The sequence below is a fragment of the Polyergus mexicanus genome, unplaced genomic scaffold (assembly GCF_030449975.1).
Source record: "Polyergus mexicanus isolate NDT 795.1 unplaced genomic scaffold, iyPolMexi1.0 SCAF_162, whole genome shotgun sequence".
NCBI classification, from domain to species: Eukaryota; Metazoa; Arthropoda; class Insecta; order Hymenoptera; family Formicidae; genus Polyergus; species Polyergus mexicanus.
This window is the reverse complement of record NW_027223482.1, coordinates 1-21,083: the sequence shown is the minus strand read 5'-3', so window position 1 is coordinate 21,083 and position 21,083 is coordinate 1. Positions and strand designations below refer to the sequence as shown.

Here is a 21,083-nt window from a genome sequence, read left to right as displayed (position 1 = left end):
AGATTATTTCCGACACTATTTGTACACTACTATTGCTTATGTTTCTGTAAAAGCCATTGGCTTTAAGTAGAATGGACTGGGTTTTGATATTCACTGCTAATATTGAAAATCAATAGTATATGTTATGTAAATTATAAATTTTCAGTATTGAGAGCCATTAGAAAAATATAAAAACAGTAAGATTTAGACGGTAAACAAATTGATCAATCACAATTGAGTACTCTCGAAATAACCCTAGTGAATCTCGATTATGATTGGTCAATTCGCTTACTGTCTAAAAATAAGCCTATTATAATAGATTTTACATATGTTTCAGATGTGCATGGACAATTTACATCCACATTTTAATTAATAATAAAAGTTATATAGTTTTTCGAGTTACGCGCATTATAAATATATTAAGATTGCATATAATAATCGAACATATGCATCTGTGTTAATAAAAATTTTTATTTTATGAAATTTTTATTGACACAGATTCGTGTGTTATCATCAATTACTGCAAAATATTTCTTATTTATATGATTTGTATTTGTTATTGGTTTTACAATAAATAGAAAAAGGTTTTTCACAATTTTTTTCATTTTTGTGTGTTTACAATTATCTTCCTTTTACTATTAAGATGAAAATAGAACCGACTGATCGAAAAAGTGCGAAATCTTCTTAATTTATTAATTGTACCGTTAAAAATATTTGCAATTTTATTTCATATCGGTTATATATGATAATATATACAATTATAACTTAATTCAAATTTATCAATAAAAAATATTTTTCTTTTCAATAAAAAATTATATACAATACATTTACAGGCAATAACTAAAAAAAAAAAATTTTTCGTAGGGATTGTTGGATATGTATTATTTATTCATTTTTCTGTTTGCGTAAATAATTGTATTAAAAACAATTAATATATTTTTGATTTAACGAAATATATTTCTTGTATTTGGTACAATTAGTACACACATAAAAATGAGTAAATAATATAAATTCAACAATTTATGAATGATAGTTTAGTTTTTAATTTTTGTGGAAAAAGCATCCATAATGAATCTATATAACCTCTAGTTAATGTATATTATTTATCCATCAAAGTTCCACAAAATATCTATGATTACACCATATAACGTTCATGTTACATCTATGAAGACGTCTAATGGATGTTGAATGGAAGTAAGAAATGCGGAACTGTGGATGTCTAATAGATGTCTATAGGAGATTACATGGACGTCTAATAGAGGTTTTGAATCTCCATGATGAACGTCTACTGGACTTCCATTAGAGGTTTTTGTTCCGTGTGGGTTTTAACATATTAATATATGATTTTATATAATGTCTAATTATCTAATGGTCATTTTATGACCAAAACTTATCATCATTTTGTTACTTAGGGTTAAGGTTTTAAATCTATTTAAATATATACTTTTATATGAATGGCCAAAAGCTGCAGAATTTGTTCGGTTTTTGCTGACAATCTGCTATCAGATTGTCTTGCGCAGATCTTGCTCGATTTTTGCCATCAATTTGACGTCAAATCATGTCAAGCTTTGCTCGGTTTTTGCCGTCAATTTGCTGTCAGGTTATGTCAACAAACTTTGTCACCAAAACACAAGCTTAATGCAGACACAGATGGCACTGGATTTGTTACCAAGTTTTGAGCGAATTTGATGCCAATTTGGCAACAATTTGTTATCAAATTGCTTACTGGGTATGCATACATAATTATTTTTAGTTGTGTCGGCTATTTTATATAATTTAGAAATCTTAAGTATTATAATAAGTATCAATGTCCTATAAATGTCCATTGGATAACCCCTGGATGTCTGTAGGTTATATCTGCCTTGTCTATTATATTGGATGTCTTTTGGATTTCCAGAGGACATATACATGTGCAATTAATTGTTAACATTAATTTCGTTTAATATTAATAATTGAATTTGATGCGCACATTTTCATATATCCAAAATTATTATTTATTTAATATTTTATGAGAAATGTTACTGTTTGCAACATTCCAAAAACTTTACAAACAATAGTATTCAACCGCTAGTTTGTTTGTTTACCGCTATGCGACACGCGAACTCGTATTTGAGATTTAGTCATGAGAATTATATAAAGCTTACAAAGAGCAACTGACAGGAAATTACAAATGTAATTATTTTCTATCAGTTCAATTTCTGATGCAATCCCAACATAGGGAATTCAGATATTGGATTGTTTAGAAAATATTACACAACTCAAACCCGGGAGCCAAACCAAAAATATTCATGTACAGCACGAAAGCCTCAAATATTAAAGAACGGTGAACTATTTTTAATATTAGATTTTTAATATTGGTAGTAAATAACGAAACAAAATTTTAATTTATATTTAAATTTTGCTCCTTGAAACATACGAAAAATATCCCTAACATATCCTATAAAAATCCTTAAGATGTTTCACAGGATCTCCCTGGATTCTCTAGAGGTTAATATACTGCTATCATTTACTTTTCCTCAGGACATCCAGCGGAGATCTGAGGATTACAATGGGATATCCTGAGGATATCCTACATGTATGTCCTGGATGCCCTTTGGACGTCCTAAGGACATCCTTGTGCTATCTGGGCATGAATATTTTAGGTTTGACTCCCGGGTTTGAGTTGTGTAATATTTTCTAAACAATCCAATATCTGAATTCCCTATGTTGGGATTGCATCAGAAATTGAACTGATAGAAAATAATTACATTTGTAATTTCCTGTCAGTTGCTCTTTGTAAGCTTTATATAATTCTCATGACTAAATCTCAAATACGAGTTCGCGTGTCGCATAGCGGTAAACAAACAAACTAGCGGTTGAATACTATTGTTTGTAAAGTTTTTGGAATGTTGCAAACAGTAACATTTCTCATAAAATATTAAATAAATAATAATTTTGGATATATGAAAATGTGCGCATCAAATTCAATTATTAATATTAAACGAAATTAATGTTAACAATTAATTGCACATGTATATGTCCTCTGGAAATCCAAAAGACATCCAATATAATAGACAGGGCAGATATATCCTACAGACATCCAGGGGTTATCCAGTGGACATTTATGCATTAATACTTATTATAATACTTAAGATTTCTAAATTATATTAAATAGCTGACACAACTAAAAATAATTATGTATACATATTAAATTTTTATAAATATATTTATAATAATATATCTTGAAACATCCTACAAATGTCCTGAACCGTCCTGGACATATTCAGGATGATCCTGAGGATGTTTTGTGCTGTCTGGGCAGGAGTCCTCCTGATGTGGTCATGCTACAAAATTGCGAAATCATGCATTTTCTTGTTACTAATGATACATATATAATAAGCAAACTGCAATAAAAATTTAAGGAAATACCTTAACTCTCTGTTATATATGTTAATATTAACTACCAAGAAACATATATAATATTGCCATACGGTATTCTATAGTTAATAAGATATACACATTTATCATACAACACAAAAGTACCATAAAACTGACACAAAACGAACATAAAACTTCTTTATTAAAGCCGCATTTCCGTTTTGCATTTTTTGAAATATTTTGTGAAAATGCGTTCTATGTTCAAAATTATATTTCGGTTAAATATAAACAAGTTTTTTTAGCAATAATTTTACCCTTAAAAAAATTTTATTTTCGTATACTATAAAAATAAAATAGGATTTTTTATATTACGGTCGATTCTATATGATATAAGAAAACTTTTGTTTATAACAGTAAAAGTATCTTTTACAGCACATCAACATTCCAATAAGATTTTATCCATCTTAAATTGTAAGGTAGTAATATCCCAGATAGCATAAGATGTCCTCAGGATCGTCCTAAATATGTCCAGGATGTCCTCAGGATCATTCTGAATATGTCCAGGATGTCCTCAGGATCATCCTGAATATGTCCAGGATTTCCTCAGGATCATCCTGACTATGTCCAGGATGTCCTGGGATATGTCCAGAATATTTAATTGTGTTATTGTAAACATTTTATAAATATTTTATGAGTATATTTGACTTCATTAATTATGATGAAATACTTGAAGTAATTTCAGAATGTTAAGAACTACAATAAAGTGTAAATCTTCTTTTAATGTCCACTAGACTTAATATCTTAAAATCATCCCAGACATATCCAGGATGTCTTAAGGCGTAACCCAGGATGTCTTAAGGCGTAACCCAGGATGTCCTGAATACATCCCACAAAACTCCTCAAGATATCCTGGACACATTTTGGATGATTTTGGGATATTTTTTACTATCTGGATGAATGAATGAAAACAGCGCTTATATAAGTTTACAGCGCGTGAGTGCCTAAAATAAACATAGCCAGAGTGTATCGCGGCAAGTAAATTGATAATAAAATAAATGGATAAAGTTTGGATATTATATTTATTCTTATATGATCAATATTTAACTTTTCAAATTGCGTGGTAGCCATTAACAGACATTCGGGTAGCAACATGCGATATATGTATGCAATGATACGACTTCCGGTCTCTTCCCGCATGGCTACATGGAAGACGCAGCAACGTAGAACAATCGTTTTAATTTCAGGTAATCTCTCATCATCTTTATTCAATATTCACATAAATATTTCTAAAATTATTTTTGTATATATGTGTCTAATTGTCCATTAATATAATATTTTGTACATTTGGCGATTTGCCATTAGTCCAAAAATTACGTAACATGATCTGCAAAAATCACATTATGATTACAAAAATTATTTTAACAATCGTAACATTTTTCAATGCGTATATTTACATTCGTGATTTTATTAAACGAATCTTTCATAAGCTTATGCTTTATGTATATTAACCGCTACATACTTAAATCTTGAACTTAACCTCAAAAGTTCTAGCAATTTAACTATTCGTTATTAACATTTTATGTAAGCATCAGATGTAAGTAATAGTTATTATTTTTGTTTTATGTTGCAGTTTTGTTTTGTACGTTTTGTCAGCAGAACACGTAGCAGTGCAGAGTAATACAGTGCAATTCTGACAGCAGCGAGAAAGAGGAAGCTTCATATATTAGGTATGTAAGCAACAAAAACTTTAACTTGTAAGCTGCGTTTCAATATTAATTGCTGGTACTGAAAATCTGTAGTATACGTAACATTGACCACAGCTTTCCAGTATGAATAACGAATATCGGAATACGTATTTAACTTTGTATTCTTATGTTAGATATGTAAGCAGATGTAAGTAATAATTATTATTTTTGTTTTATGTTGCAGTGTTGTGTACATTCTGTCAGCAGAACACAAAGCAGTGCAGAGTAATACAGTGCAATTCTGACAGCAGTGAGAGAGAGGAGGCTTTATATATTAAGTACGTAAGTAACAAAAACTTAAATTTATTCATGTAGGGCCCTGGAGTATATAGATCCAGACTATGTGTCTGTGTGTGTTCAAAACTTTAACACTTTTTTTAATTTAAAAATTTGTGATTATATAAATGTGACTATATAAATATTAAAGATAGGACCTATATTCATATAACATTTTTTACTCAGTTGCTATTATCAGAATAAAATCACATGATTTGTAGGAAATGACATTGAGAAATTAAAACAAAACAGAAGAAGATATAAAAATCATTTATTTACAGTTTAATTTTATAATAAATGCTCAAAATGTGCTCTTTGATTTTATTTTAAAACTTCTGTTACTACGCAAATATTAAAGATAGGCCCTACGTTCATATAACATTTTTTACTCAGAATGACCTCCCAAACAATCTGTCTTAGTTTTTTACACTTAGTCTGAATCATCCTGTATAGGCAATAATATAATAAAGATTAATAGTTAATTTTTGTAACATGTAAAGTCTGTTCTTTGTTGTTAAACTAATGCATTATGAAACTTAAAAAAAAAAACAGGTATACACCCAGATAGCCAAGTCTGTCGAAAGCAGATCATGCCAAGTGCCTACTATCAATTATTGTTAGCAAAAAGGATACAAATTTGGTACAGAAGTTGTTATTTCAGATTAAATCGACAGATTGGTGTCAAAAACAAAGCAGAATATGTTTACAGAATCTGAGCAGAAAACGAACAAGATTTGTTAACATGACTTGACATCAAATTGGTGGCAAAAACCGAGCAAGATCTGCGCGCGCGCAATCTGATGGCAGATTGATAGCAAAAACCGAGTAGGATCTGCGCGTATGCAATTTGACGGCAGATTGGTAGCAGAAATCGAGCAGGATCTGCTAACTTGACTTGACATCAGATCGTCAGCAGAAACCGAGCAAGATCTGCACGTGCGCAATCTGATGGCAAATTGGCAGCAGAAACTGAGCAGAATTTTCAGCTTTTAGCCATTTATATAATTTATTGAAATAGTATAGTTTATTTGTTTACCACTATGCGGCGCATTATTTACTTTCTATACCCGTATTCAAGTTCTTGTCATATAAAGCCTGCAAAATACAATTAATGACATTTTAATTATTTTTATCAGTTTAATTTCTGATACGATTCCCATACAGAGGTATTCAGATATTAAACTAATTTTTGGAAAATCGGACAAGTAAATGTCCGATTTTCATTTATTCGGACAGACATTGTCCGAATAAATGAAAATGGTTATTAATATATCTACTTAGGTATAAAATAGAAATTAAATTCCATATATAAACTTTAATTTTATAAATTATTTAAATTTTTCTATATATATTACATTAATATATGTTATTAATATTATATATTTATATGTTATTAATACAAATATCAGAAAATGAATATAATATATCAACTGTAATGAATATAATATATCAACAGTCTTGTGAATATAATATATCAACTTTTACGTCATTTTCGGGTTTTATGAGACCTAGTTTAGGACATTTAATTGATCATTTTGTGACCAAAATTCAGCATTATTTTGTCACTTGGGTTTGAGATCTTTTAAATTCATTTAAATGCACCATTTTATATGAATGGCCAAAAGCTGCAGATTCTGCTCGGTTTCTGCTACCAATCTGCCGTCAGTTTGCGCGCGCGCAGATCTTGCTCGATTTATGCCATCAATCTGACGTCAAATCATGTTAGCAGATCCTGCTCGGTTTCTGCTGCCAATCTGCTCTCAGATTCTGTGAGCAGGCTCTGCTGGCAGATCATTAGCCTAATGCGGACATAACAGATGCCAAATTGCTAGCAAGAGCTGAGGAAATCTGTTGCCAATCTGCTGGCATATTGCGCACATTTTGCTTACTGGGCAGTTGTGATTTTTAGTGTTAAAGAAAGACGAAAGAAAAAAATTTATATATAGGTCTGGAATATCTATAGCAAGTGTTGTATTAAGTATAATTTTTTGCTTAAACGATTTCGATTGGAATTAATTCCGAACAGTTTCATGATAGAAGAAATTCGATTTATAAATTATAAATCTATTCTTTATAGTTAAACTAGCTGCACTAGCTTCCACTATTTATTTTTCTCTTTTTTTTTAACACCAAAAGTCACAACTGTATACCTGTTTCATACTGTGCATTAGTTTAGCAATAATGAACAAATCTTGTGTTACAAAAATTAACTATTAATCGTTATTATATTTTATTGTCGATAATAATTCTTACACACACGTGTGTTCGCGCGTATATTATTACCTTCACATTTTTAAACAATCAAAATTATTAAATTAATTTTTACTTTAAATTGTTACTTTTTAATCTTAAAAGCAGTTAATTTTCTACGTTAAAAGCAGTTGCTAAATTGGTTTTAGGAATACAAATTCAATATGTTGGATAAAAACATTTACACAAACATATAATTATTTCCTCATATCGAAAAGAAATGATAAAAATGGAAACAGATATTATAATGGATTTTTATGAAAACATTTAATCAACGTCTGCTTCGACATCATCTTCTGAAAATGCATCACAAAGTGAAAATGTACATGATGACCATACAGTACAAGCTGAATTTGAAAATACTCGATTTAATGATGATATAATAGAAAATGAATTTGAAAATGTTTTACATGATGAGGATCTAAATGAATATAAATTTTCTGACGAAAATATTAGAGTCGTACAAGATATAAACAATCCTAGTCATGTCTGTTCGAACAGATTTTCCAAACATCTGCTACAAATTTTTGTCAGCAGAAAGACTGCAGATTGTATACAAAATCTGTTATATCAGATAATGATTCCAGAATGTCAACAGAAATATTACAGAACCTGCTGACATAATTTGACAGCAGATCAGTAGCAGAAACCGAGCAGGATTTGCACAGAATTATCATAGCAGATTGGCAGCAGAAACCAAGCAGGATCTGCGCAATGCAGTTTGATGCCAGATTGGCGGCAGAAACCGCGCAAGATCTGCGCGCGCGCAATCTGACGACAAATTGGCAGCAGAAATCGAGCAGAATATGCAGCTTTTAGCTATTTATATAATTTATTGAAATAGTATATTTTATTTGCTTACCGCTATGCGGCGCACTATTCACTTTGTATACTCGTATTCAAGTTCTTGTCATGAGTATATATAAAGCTTGCAAAATGGGACTACTAATATATATAATTATTTCCATCAGTTTAATTTCTAATACGATTCCCGTACAGGGGAATTCATATATTGAACTGATTTTTAGGAAATCGGACAGATAAACATCCGATTTTCACTTATTCGGTCAATTTCTGTCCGAATAAGTAAAAATATTTTGTTATTATTTACTTAAGATATAAAAATAGAAATTAACTTCTATTGTATATAAATAAGATCTTTAATTTTATAAATTAAATTATTTAAATTTTTCTATATATATTACATTAATATATGTTATTAATATTATATATTTATATGTTATTAATACAAACGTCAGCAAATGATGTCCCGTGAATGTGACATATCAATTATTGATGTCATTTTCGAGTCTTATGAGATCTAATTTAGGATGTCTAACTGTCATTTTGTGACCAAAATTTAACATTTTTTGTCTCAATAAAACAAAGATATATTACATACATTGTATATCTCATTTATTATCTTTTAAGCAAAACGTGCAATGTAAATTAATGAAACATTTAAATGTCCGTTATTCCATTTAAATTATGACGACAGATCCTGCTCGATTTCTGCCACTAATCTGACATCAAACTGCGTTGCGCAGATCCTGCTCGGTTTCTGCCGCCAATCTGGTATTTAACTGCGTCGCGCAGATCTTGCTCGATTTCTGCCGTCAATTTGCTGTCAGCTTATGTCGACAGGTTCTGCCGACAGAACACAACCTTAATGCGGACGCAGTTGATACCAATCTGCTGCAATATTCTGCTTGAATCTGCTCGCAAACTGCTGGCAGACTGCTAACATTTTGCTTACTGGGAATGTTATAGAAAATAATAATATAGATAGCGCATCAAATAGGAATATTGATTTTAAGACATTTTTAAGTCAATGGGCTATTAAAGAACATATTTCGCAATCATCATTGCGCTCTTTGTTAAAAGAAATTACATGTAAAAGAATATACATGTAAAAACTGTAGTTTTGTATATACCATTAGATCCAAGAACTCTTATGCATACTCCTAGAAGTAGTAATATTGAGATTTGCGCTGGTGGCCAATATTATCATTTTGGACTGAGAGAAGGAATACTAAGTATTATACCATTTGTTTCACAAGATATTACAGATATCAAAATATTAATAAATGTTGATGGATTACCATTATCGAAGTCATCACAACGGCAATTTTGGCCAATTTTGGGATCCATATCTGAATCTAAAGAGGTTTTTATTATTGGCATTTATTATGGAACACGAAAACCATCAGATTCCAATGAATTTCTTGCAAAATTTGTGGATGAAGCAAAGATATTACACGAAGAAGGAATCATTATTAATAACATAAATGTACCATGTACATTACATTCTATTATATGCGATGCACCAGCGACAGCATTTGTGTTACAAATAAAAGGACATAATGGCTATTCCAGTTGCACAAAGTGCATAATTAAAGGCAGTTACATTAATGGTAAAATGTGTTTTCCTGAAACAAATGCGCAACTACGAACAGATAAAGATTTCCGTTTAAAAAAATTATGTTGGACATTCAGCTATTTTAAAGCTATCAGATTTTGATCTTGTGAACAATATACCTTTGGATTATATGCATCTTGTATGTTTAGGAGTCATGCGCAAATTATTATATATGTGGTTATTTGGAAAACTTGAAGTTCGTTTACAACACAGGAAAGTTGAGGCGATATCATTGCAGCTGGAAAATGTAATAAAATTATATATGTCATGCGAATTTGTGCATAAACCAAGATCACTTGCCCTTGTCAAATTATGGAAGGCAACAGAATTTCGAAATGTACTATTATACACAGGCTGTGTAGCTTTCAAACTTCTTCGAAAGGATCTATATAATCATTTTTTAATATTACATGTTGCGATTAGGATATTATGTTGTTCACAATTTGAAGAATATATTGACTATGCTCAGGAGCTTCCGCAATGTTTTGTATCATCTTTCAAGTTGCTATATGGTACTTACAACGTTTCACATAACGTGCATGGTCTTATTCATTTAGCACAAGATGCGAAAAGGTTTGGTACACTGGATACTTTTAGTTCTTTCAAATATGAAAATTACTTGCAAATATTAAAAAAGTTACTAAAAAAGCATGACCAACCATTACAACAGGTTGTTCGAAGATATATTGAAGGAAAGAACATTAAGAAACCACGTGAATTGCACATAACGATACTATCTGATTTTGTAATAGACAGAAAATCTATTCATATCAAAGGTCCTTTAATTGAAGGCTGCTGTAATCCGCAGTATTACATAATAAAATGCTCAAATGCAACCATACGCACAGATACATTAGCAGATAATTGCTGTGGTTTAAGCGATGGAAGCATTGTTCAAAGAAAAAATGTTACTCATCATAAAGAACTGAATACGGATGTCATTATAGGCAATGAATTTTTACATAGAGAAGATTTATATGATAAACCATGCCCTTTATCACTTTTAGGAATATTCGTCGTAGATAATTTATTAGATTTTAAGATATGGCCAATAAAAGATATTAAAATAAAATATGTTCAGCTACCATTAAATAACAAATTTGCTGTTTTTCCATTGCTGCATTTATAAATTTATATATACCCAGTCAGCCACGTCTGTTCTAACAGATTTTGCCAAGCGCTTGCTACAAATTATTGTCAGCAAAAAGGCTACAAATTGGGTACAAAATTTATTATTACCGATTAAGCTGGCAGATGTCGGCAAAAACTGAGCAAAACTTGCTGACATAACCAGACAGCAAATTAGTGGCAAAAACCGAGCAAAGCTTGCTGACGTGCTTGACGTCAAATTGGCAGCACAAACCGAGCAGGATCTGCGCGCGCGCAATCTGACAGCAGATTGGTGGCAGAAATCGAGCAAGATCTGCGCGGAGCAGTCTGGCAGCAGATTGTCGGCAAAAACAAAACAGATTTTGTTGTTTTGAAGCCATTTAAATTTGACGTATATCAATTTGACGTATTTATTAATAAATTTTTTCTGTTTATACCTTTTTCTTGAAATAACTGACATATACAGATATATGTAATTTTATTTTATTAATACAATAAGTAGGATAGTATGGCCGGTTTTGGCTCAGTTTTGTGTGAGTGTGAAAGAGAGGGTATCGTTGGGGAGGAAGAGAGAGAGATAGTTTCGGAGCAGTTTGTAGGCGCCCGAGGGATGGAGAGCGGGCTGGGCGGGTGCATGGGAGGGTAAGTAGGGTGAGAGGGGAAGCGCGGCCGGGGGAAGCGGTGGGTACGAGTCGCCGAGAGCGCTCGAGAGATGGCGCTCGGAGGTGGCGGTTCCTCCCGATTCGCGACCTTGACGCGACTCGCGCTTCTAGCGCGCGATCCGCCGTCGCGATTTTTTAGGGGGGCGCGCCGCTTCTAGCGCGCGATCCGCCGTCGCGATTCTTTAGGGGGGCGCGCCGCTTCTAGCGCGCGATCCGCGAGCGGGCGGCGGGCGCCCGGCGTCGAGGGGGCGGGGGATCGTCGGTGGGCGATCGGAGGGGCGTCCCTCGTCGCTCTCCTCTTCTCGAGGCGCGCGTTAGCGCGAGCGCGCTTGTCGCGTTTCGGGGGGCGAGTTTTTTTCCATTTTCCGGCGATGTCGCGCATCCGGTGACGAGACGCGTCCGAGAGCGAGTATCCGGTTCAATTAATCGGGGGCGCGTCCTCGCTATTTTCCCCGTTATAAAAGGACGCCGCGATGGTCTCGAGGTATTAGTACGTTCGAGAATATTTCGCGGCGCGATGAAGCGCGCGCCGAGCGCTTTAACGAGATTAGCCGGAAGAGCGGTGAATGTTCGAATCGGAAGTATCGAGGATATATGGAATTTGGAGATACCGAATTGTTTGAAGAAAGAACTACGCGAACGTTATATAGAGGATCGTTTGTACTGTATAGAAGAGATCGGCTTCGCGGAAGAGTTCGTGCGAGGGGCGAGCGAGACGCGATTCGACGAACCTTTCGCGAATGTCGGAGCCGATGGCTATTTGCTCTATCGCAATTGGAAACAGCGATACGGAATTCCGAAATTTTCGTGGGAGGTGAATCACGTCGTGCATTGTTTCTTTAAGTTCGGTTGCCGATTCGAGAACGGAGAGTATTTCGAGGAGAACGAGAGATATTGCGCGTATTGCGCGCATAGCTCGAGTTTCGCGAAAAGCGTATCGACGCACGTGACGAAAACGGTGTATAGCGAGATGGTGCCCGCTTGCGATCTCGTCGACGAGGTTTTCGACGTGTCGAATAATTGGTGCGCCGGCTGCGAGACGAGAGCTTTGTTCTACATCGAGAATTACGACGAGGAGGAGACGTGGTTTATTTGTAAAAAATCTTGGCGTTCGTTAGACGACGAGTGACGAATCGAGAAACGATGGAGGCGCGCGATCTTCTCGATAGCGCGCGGGACGTCGCGACGGGGAACGCGTATCGCGCGTTGGCGCAACGGTGCGACGAATGTCTCGAGTCTCTGCGGGAGAGATGTCGAGGAGAGCGCCGAGGGAGATCGACCGGAGCGATCAATTCTCTTATCGCTCGAATCGTTCGATTAACGGGCGCGAGAGACGATCTGCGTCGACGTTTCGAACGCGTGGGAGGTGGTGTAGAGGAACGCGAGGGATTCTCGTGGTCCGAGATCGAGACGGCTTTCTCTAGATGCGTTTTAACCGGCGCGGTTATTAATTTCGATTATATCGAACCTCGACGATTTCTCGAGGACGCTAGAGATACCGTGCTCGATCGTATACGCGATGTTATGAATGAATATAACGGTGTTAAGGTCAATACCGTGTTTATTGGCGAGTTCGTTTCGGGCGACAAGATCGATGTTAAGACTATTGTCACGAAGAATTATCCGCTTCTACCTCTTTCCGACTTGCGAGAGTGGTACGAGAAGCGAGTGGTCGACGCTACTCTAGCCTCGTTGGAAGAATTTCAGGAGCGCGATAGCGGATGGGCGTTATCGCGAATATTCAATTTAACTGTGAACGTGAACAGATACAATCCTATGCACGCGGGATGTCACGTCAAATTGCCGCGAGAGATCATGTTGAAGAAAGCGGTAATAAACGTGCAATCTAATGACAATGCGTGTTTCGCATGGGCGGTGGTCGCCGCTCTGTATCCAGCTGAAAAAAACGCGGGTCGGGAATCTTCGTACCCGCATTACACGACAGTGCTGAATCTGAAGGGCGTTAAATTTCCTATGAGTTTGAATAAAATTACTAGATTCGAGCGTATTAACGACATATCTATTAATGTGTATACCGTTCGAAATTAAAAGGAGGGAAAAGACGGTTGTCGCGTTGTTCCTTTGCGTCTCACTGACGATAAAAAGAACAGACACGTTAATCTGCTGTATTTTGACGATATGACGCGACGAGATGACGCGACGCATTTCGCGTGGATCAAGAATCTGTCGCGACTCGTCGGTTCGCAACTCAGCGGTAGACGACATAAATCGCATATATGCGATCAGTGAGTACTAATTAAAAAAATCGTCGCGCGATGTTGATAATGCGCGAGATTTAAAATGTGCGTTATGTCGCAGATGCATGCACTATTTTCGAACGAGCGATAAGTTATCGGCTCACAGCGTGGACTGCGGAAGGATGAACGAGTGCGCTATAGTCCTTCCTACCAAAGACGACAAATGGTTAGAGTTTCGCAACTATTACATACATAGTAGAAAGGAGCGACTTCCATTCGTGGTGTACGCTGATCTCGAATGCGTACTGAAGAAGAAAGAGGAGAGGAGAACGTCGAATACATCTATCGTTCAGCATCACGAAGTCTATAGCGCCGGATATTACGCGCGATGCGCGCTGGATGGCGTTAGCTCTACTTACAGAGCTTATCGCGGTGAAAATTGCGTATTGTGGTTCGTTAAAGAACTGCACGATCTAGCGCTTCGCGCGAAGACTATTCTCAATATCGATGCTCCTATGACGAATCTTACATCGGATGAATGGGAGAGATTCGTAAACGCGACGCGCTGCAGCATATGCGAGAAACCGTTCGGATTGGGAGACGCTCGCGTGCGCGATCACTGTCATCTGACTGGACGGTACAGAGGTCCGGCGCATTCGAATTGTAATTTAAATTATAAGGATACTTACGTAATTCCCGTATTTTTTCACAATTTATCGGGTTACGACGCGCATTTTATCATTAAAGATGTAGCTAACGCTTTTCCCGGTAGCGTGGAAATATTGCCGATAACGAAAGAAACGTATATCTCTTTCACGAAGAACGTCGAAGATGCGTGGGACGAGGGATGGTTCGGAAAACGCTTGAAATTGCGTTTCGTGGATTCTTTCAAATTTCTAAGCGCGAGTCTCGAGAAATTGGCGTCGTATCTAGACAAAAGCGAGTTGAGGATCGCGCGTTCGGAATTTTCCGATCTTAGCGACGCCGATTTCGAGCTTCTCGCGCGAAAGGGTGTATTTCCGTACGAGTATGTCGACGATGTAGATAAATTGTTAGAGACTCGTCTACCGCCGCGCGAGGCTTTTTACAGTTCGCTAACCGGTGACGCGATATCTGAAAGCGATTACGCGCGCGCGATAAGAGTCTGGGAGCGATTTCGCGTCGAAACATTAGGCGATTATAGCGATTTGTATTTAAAGACCGACGTTCTTCTATTGGCCGATGTTTTCGAAAATTTTCGTGACGCGTGTATGAGAAGTTATAATTTAGATCCCGCGTATTATTACACGTTACCGGGATACACATGGGACGCTATGTTAAAGTATACGGGTGTGCGATTCGAATTATTAACCGACATTGATATGGTGATGTTCGTGGAACGCGGAATACGCGGCGGGCTAAGTCAATGTTCCAACAGATACGCGCGCGCTAATAACAAATATTTACAGTCATACGATCCTTCGGAACCATCGTCGTATCTCATGTACTTCGATATAAATAATTTGTATGGATGGGCGATGTGTCAATCGTTGCCTTACGAAAATTTTCGATGGGTCGATAACGTTACGAGCGTTGACTTAATGTCCGTGACATCGGACTCGCCTATCGGTTATATTCTAGAGGTCGACCTTGCATATCCGTCCGACCTTCACGATTCTCACGCTGACTTGCCATTCTGCCCGACGCGCGATAAGCCGCCCGGAAAACGAGACGAGAAGCTTCTCGCCACACTGTACGATAAGAACCGTTACGTAATATATTATCGCAATTTGCAGCAATGCGTTCGATACGGATTACGCATTACGAAAATACACAGAATATTGCGATTCGCGCAATCTTCATGGCTGCGCGAATACATCGAACTGAATACACGATTACGAATTAACGCGAAAAACGAGTTTGAGAAAAATCTATACAAATTAATGAATAATGCCGTGTTTGGCAAAACTATGGAGAACGTGCGCAATCATTCGAATGTTCGACTCGTGACTCGATGGGACGGGCGATACGGCGCGGAGGCGATGATCGCGAAGCCGAATTTTCACAGTAGAAGCGTTTTCGCGGAGGATCTCGTAGCTGTAGAATTGCGTAAACTCGAGGTTAAGTTCAATAAACCGATTTATGTAGGTATGTGTATTCTCGACATATCTAAGATTCGTTTATACGAATTTCACTACGAGTACATGCTACCATTGTATCGAGATAAGTGTAAAATAATGTACACCGATACGGATAGTCTCATTTATCGCGTCGAGTGCGAGGACATATACGAGAATATGAAGCGCGATATCGACAAATTCGATACGAGCGATTACGCAACGGGCAATGCGTATGGAATGCCTCTCGCTAATAAAAAAATACCCGGTGCGATGAAGGATGAGAACGCTGGCGCGATTATGACCGAATTTATTGGACTCAGAGCGAAAATGTACGCGCTGCGAGTCGCCGGTAAAAGCGATACAAAAAGAATCAAGGGTGTTAAGAGCGGCGTTGTCACGAGAACGATAACGTTTGACGATTACGCGCGCTGTCTTCGACAGGGGATCGAGATGAAGCGCGAGTAGTTTTGTATAAGATCCGAGTTACACGAGATGTATACAGTATCGGAGTTGAAGATCGCGCTCAGTCCGCACGATGACAAACGATACACGATATCGGCAACTACGGATACGTTACCGTGGGGACATTATAAAATACCGTTGTAGGGAGCGAAAAAATACTATACGTTTCTTAAAACATTTAAACTTTAGTTAGTAGTTTATTGTTAGTATAAACATATTTTATAAATAATATATTACCATTGTATTTTCGATATAATTCACGGTTGCGTCGAAAATAATAGTTCGAGAAGAACTTCTAACTGAAAAATACATATTTTTAACTCAAAAGAAAAAATTATATCGAAGAGACGCGTTTCTAAATTTCATATCAAAGTATACAAGTTTTATATCACAGGCTTATGTTCTTTAATTTGAAATTTCAAGACTCGAAATATTCGTGAACCGTTGATTAATATTTTATGAATTATCGTGAAGAGATGTATTTCTAATTTCATATCAAAATATATTACATCACAGGTTTGTATTCTTTGATTTGAAATTTCGAGATTTAAAACATCGGTGGACGTTCTACGAATCGTTTCGAAGAACACGCGTTTTGCGCGAATAATATAATTTGAATATAATTTATTGTAATAGATTTTAATAAAATAATAAAAATGAATCGGTCTTATTTATAATAGATTTTAATAAAAAATCGTGGAAATGTTCGATCAGTCTTATATATAATAGATATTGTTAAAATCTATTATAAATAGGACTGATCGTACATTTTCACGATCTTTCTATTATGCTCTCGGAAGTGTTTTATATAGAATAATGTGAAAAAGATGTTAATGCGAGTTTTAGTGTTATCATAGTGACGTAATAAAGAATGTATACAGAGCGCGAGAAAGAGTACGTATAAAGTTTGAAAGAGAGAACGCAGGATACGGCGGCCGCGTAGCGGTGCGAGAGAGAACTCGTATAGAACGCGAAAAAAATTCGTATATAACGCCAAAAAAACGAACTTTTTGTGTGTTTTTGCGATGTAAAAGTCGTGGAAACCACCATTCTGTCTAAGTCTCGGCTAATCTCGACTCGATTTGGCAAATTCGCGTTCTCCCTCATTGGCATAGAACATATATCATGCTACATGCAAACGAGACAGAACGCGAGAATTTGCCATAAATCGAGTCGAGATTAGCCGCGAATTAGACAGATCGATGATTTCCATGACTCTTTATTATATTCTTGAAAGTGTTATATATAGAGCAACGCGAGAAAAAAGCTACCGCGAGATACGACGTTCGCTTAACAATGCGATGAATAATGTATATAAAATGTAAGAAAGAGTCTGCATAAAGCGCAAAACAGACAACGCAGGATGTGGCGGCCGCGTAGCGGCGCGAGAAAGAATTTATGTGGAGCGCAAGAGAGAACTCGTACAAAATTACAATTGTTTTATAATTATACGATTTAAAGATTAATAATGGTAATCACTCTAATCGATTATTCATTAACCGATTTTAACCTGTAAATTCGTTTTTAATCGATTAAACGGTTAATCGAATTAATCGATTTTCACAAGCCTTAATTTTAATTGTATTGTGTTATTATTTTTTTCTTTGTTTTATAATTATACGATTATTTTAGTTTTAACATGTCTACAATTTTTTCTAAGATTTTCTTTGTTTTATAATTATACGATTATTTTAGTTTTAACATGTCTACAATTTTTTCTAAGATTTTCTTTGTTTTATAACAGTGCTGGGATTTACTTGCAAATTTCGGCCCGATTCTGTAGCTTACGTCTACTGCCCCCCACTCCTCGCTCGCGCGTTAGCAACGAGTTGCCAGATACGCGTAACTAAGGAGCGCGACGCTACGTCTCAGGAGTGTCCGCATGTAAAAATGTCTAAATGCCCTAGCCCTAAATATAACGATAAGACTTATTAAATAATTAAATCAATATATTATATATTCCGTTTATATAATTTACATACTTTTGTGATACTTTATTCAAAGCTTTCTCTTAACCCGATTTAGAATTATATCAATTTATAACGTTAAAATATATGTAATTTATTTTCGCGTACATTAAAATCATATTATCGATAATGTCACAAAATATACTCGTAATAAATAATTATAATATAGAACGATTGCAATATAATTATAATTACGAGACAATAGATTTCCACATCACCCATGAGGTACTATTGTTAATGCGTTTTTTTTTTAAGTGGTTTCTCCAGTAGGCCTATTCCACTAAAGAAGAATAATCCGTTCGCGTACATATATATATGGAAAAATTATACTAAAGATAAAAAAAATAAAAGAAAAAAAGAAGAGAACAATCGCGTAAACATCAATTTGATTTTCTAAGCCGTTTATGTGAATTTACAAGGGATAAAATATCTACGGGAATATTAGATGAACTAAAGCGCATCAAAGAAAATAATGATGTATCGCTCAAACAACAACGTTTATCTGTTTTCGTATATTTTAATTTTGAAAAAGAACATTCACATAAATACGTAGAACGGAACATAGAAAAAATTCGAAGACCAAATTTTATAAGTTCGGGATACTTTGATGAATCTAAAATCTTAAAGAATTCAACACTTTTTTCTGGCCGCGGTTTAAGAGACAGATCATTTTGCAAATCGCAAAGTTCTGCCTGAAGTTCTATATTTTGTTCTTCAATTGGAACAAGAAGAGGATTCTCAAAAAGAATTAGATCTTTTCTAAGCAATTCGAAATCATTAAACTGCATATCAAACTGGGTTATTAAAGAATTAATTAAATGAAGTTGTTTCTGAAAATTACAATCTTTGCCGTATTCTTCGAAAAGAATTTGGCAAGATGGATAAAAATAAAAATTATTTTTTTCTAAATGATTTTTAAATAATAGTAATTTTCTACGGAATGAGTCGATATGACTAACTAAGTCTGATATCGTTTGGTTGGCCTTTTGCAGCTTCAAATTTAAATTATTTAAATGGGAAGTTAAATCTGTAATAACAGCTAACTCAGAAAGAAAATCTAGATCTTCGAAAAAGGATTTAAATTCGTCATAATTTATAGACATTTCTTGCAAGAAAAGGAAGATTTCTTTTCTTATTGCAAAGAATTTCTCTAGACATTTCCCTGCGCTAAGCCATCGAACTTCGGAATGTAAAGGTATATCTCTATAAATTGCATTATGCTCTTCGAGAAAGGATTGGAACTTTCTGTGATTCAGAAATTTGTGTCCGCCTTTTATTGCATTAATAATTTTAGTAACTATCTGCATTGCGGTACACAATTTAATCGCTTTCCCACATAATGCTTCCTGGTGAATTATACAATGAATAAGGGGGAATTTTAAATTTTGCTGCTTTATTTGGCCGAAGAATCCAATTTTCGAACCTGTCATTGCTTTCGCACCATCAGTTACGATAGCCGAACATTTAGAAAAATCGATATTAAATTTTTCTAAGGTTTGTTCAACGGCTCTAAAAATATCTATCCCGGTTGTTGTGCCATGTAATGGTACAAAATTTAAAAGCTCCTCGACATATGAAAAATCGTTTTGTACGATTCGAGCAAAAATACTCAACTGGCTCACATGTCGATTATCGGTGCTTTCATCGAGGCACAATGAAAAATACGAGCACGTTGCTAATAAGTCTTTTATTAATTTTTCTTCTATGGAATAAGCGATGTGAGTAACTCTTGCTGCTACTGTTTTTTTATTTAACGGTATACTAGTAGCTTCTGCAAGAGTTAAAGAATTTCCAAATGATTTTACAGCTTCTATGAGGCATTCCTTTACAAATGCACCTTCAGTAAACGGCTTAGAATGTTTAGCGATTAAATGTGAAATAGCATATGATGCAGTGACTGCTTTTTCGGAAGATACAGCATTATTATCGATTTCAAAATTTGTGTTATCACTATAACCTTCTTCATATACTAATTTTAAACTATTTATTAAATTAATCTTTTCATCACAGTTATATTTTGCATATTCATTGAAATGTTTATTTCTATAATGTCTGTCGATCAAAAATTTTTTAACACGAGAAGGTTTATAACCACATAAAAGACAAACTGTTCTATTACGAATATGTGCGAAAAAATTATTCTCCCATTTTTTATCATAATGTTGCACATACCTCTGTCCATCAGCCATCCTTCACGTTTGATGAAGAGATTAATGTGGAAGAAAGTTAAGTATGCACAGGAAACATTAAGAAATCTCTCTGCACTTTAAAACTCCGTATTTAAAGGCACTTTGCACGAGACACTTTGCACAAGGAAGTGGCAATCGTTCGGTTAAGAAACAAAAGAAGACTGAAAACAATCTACGATCGCGCGGAATAACGGGTGGCGCAAATAAACGATTTATCATTTTCTTGTAAAACGTATCATTTTAAAATACGGAAAGATTTCTTAGTGTTTTCTGTGCATTATGATAAAAAATGGGAGAATAATTTTTTCGCACATATTCGTAATAGAACAGTTTGTCTTTTATGTAGTACTCTGCGTTGATACCACTGCTT

The 21,083-nt window shown here is 35.3% G+C and overlaps 1 protein-coding gene, 1 long non-coding RNA gene and 1 pseudogene across 2 annotated transcripts; 2 read left to right on the top strand and 1 right to left on the bottom strand.

Moving 5' to 3' along the window:
• The first annotated feature begins 4,526 nt into the window (after positions 1–4,526).
• Positions 4,527–5,429, top strand: LOC138944340 (uncharacterized). Its single transcript, XR_011448726.1, has 3 exons — positions 4,527–4,580; positions 4,967–5,063; positions 5,266–5,429. It is a non-coding gene; the product is annotated as an uncharacterized lncRNA (long non-coding RNA).
• A 2,386-nt stretch (positions 5,430–7,815) lies between these two features.
• On the top strand, positions 7,816–11,155 carry LOC138944341 (uncharacterized; annotated as a pseudogene).
• Positions 11,156–18,460: 7,305 nt separating this feature from the next.
• On the bottom strand, positions 18,461–20,713 carry LOC138944339 (protein FAM200C-like). Its single transcript, XM_070315233.1, has 3 exons — positions 20,697–20,713; positions 19,484–20,504; positions 18,461–18,466 (listed from the first exon to the last, which is right to left on the bottom strand). Exons 1-3 carry the CDS (start codon positions 20,711–20,713, stop codon positions 18,461–18,463), a joined length of 1,044 nt encoding a protein of 347 aa, XP_070171334.1.
• Positions 20,714–21,083: the final 370 nt, after the last annotated feature.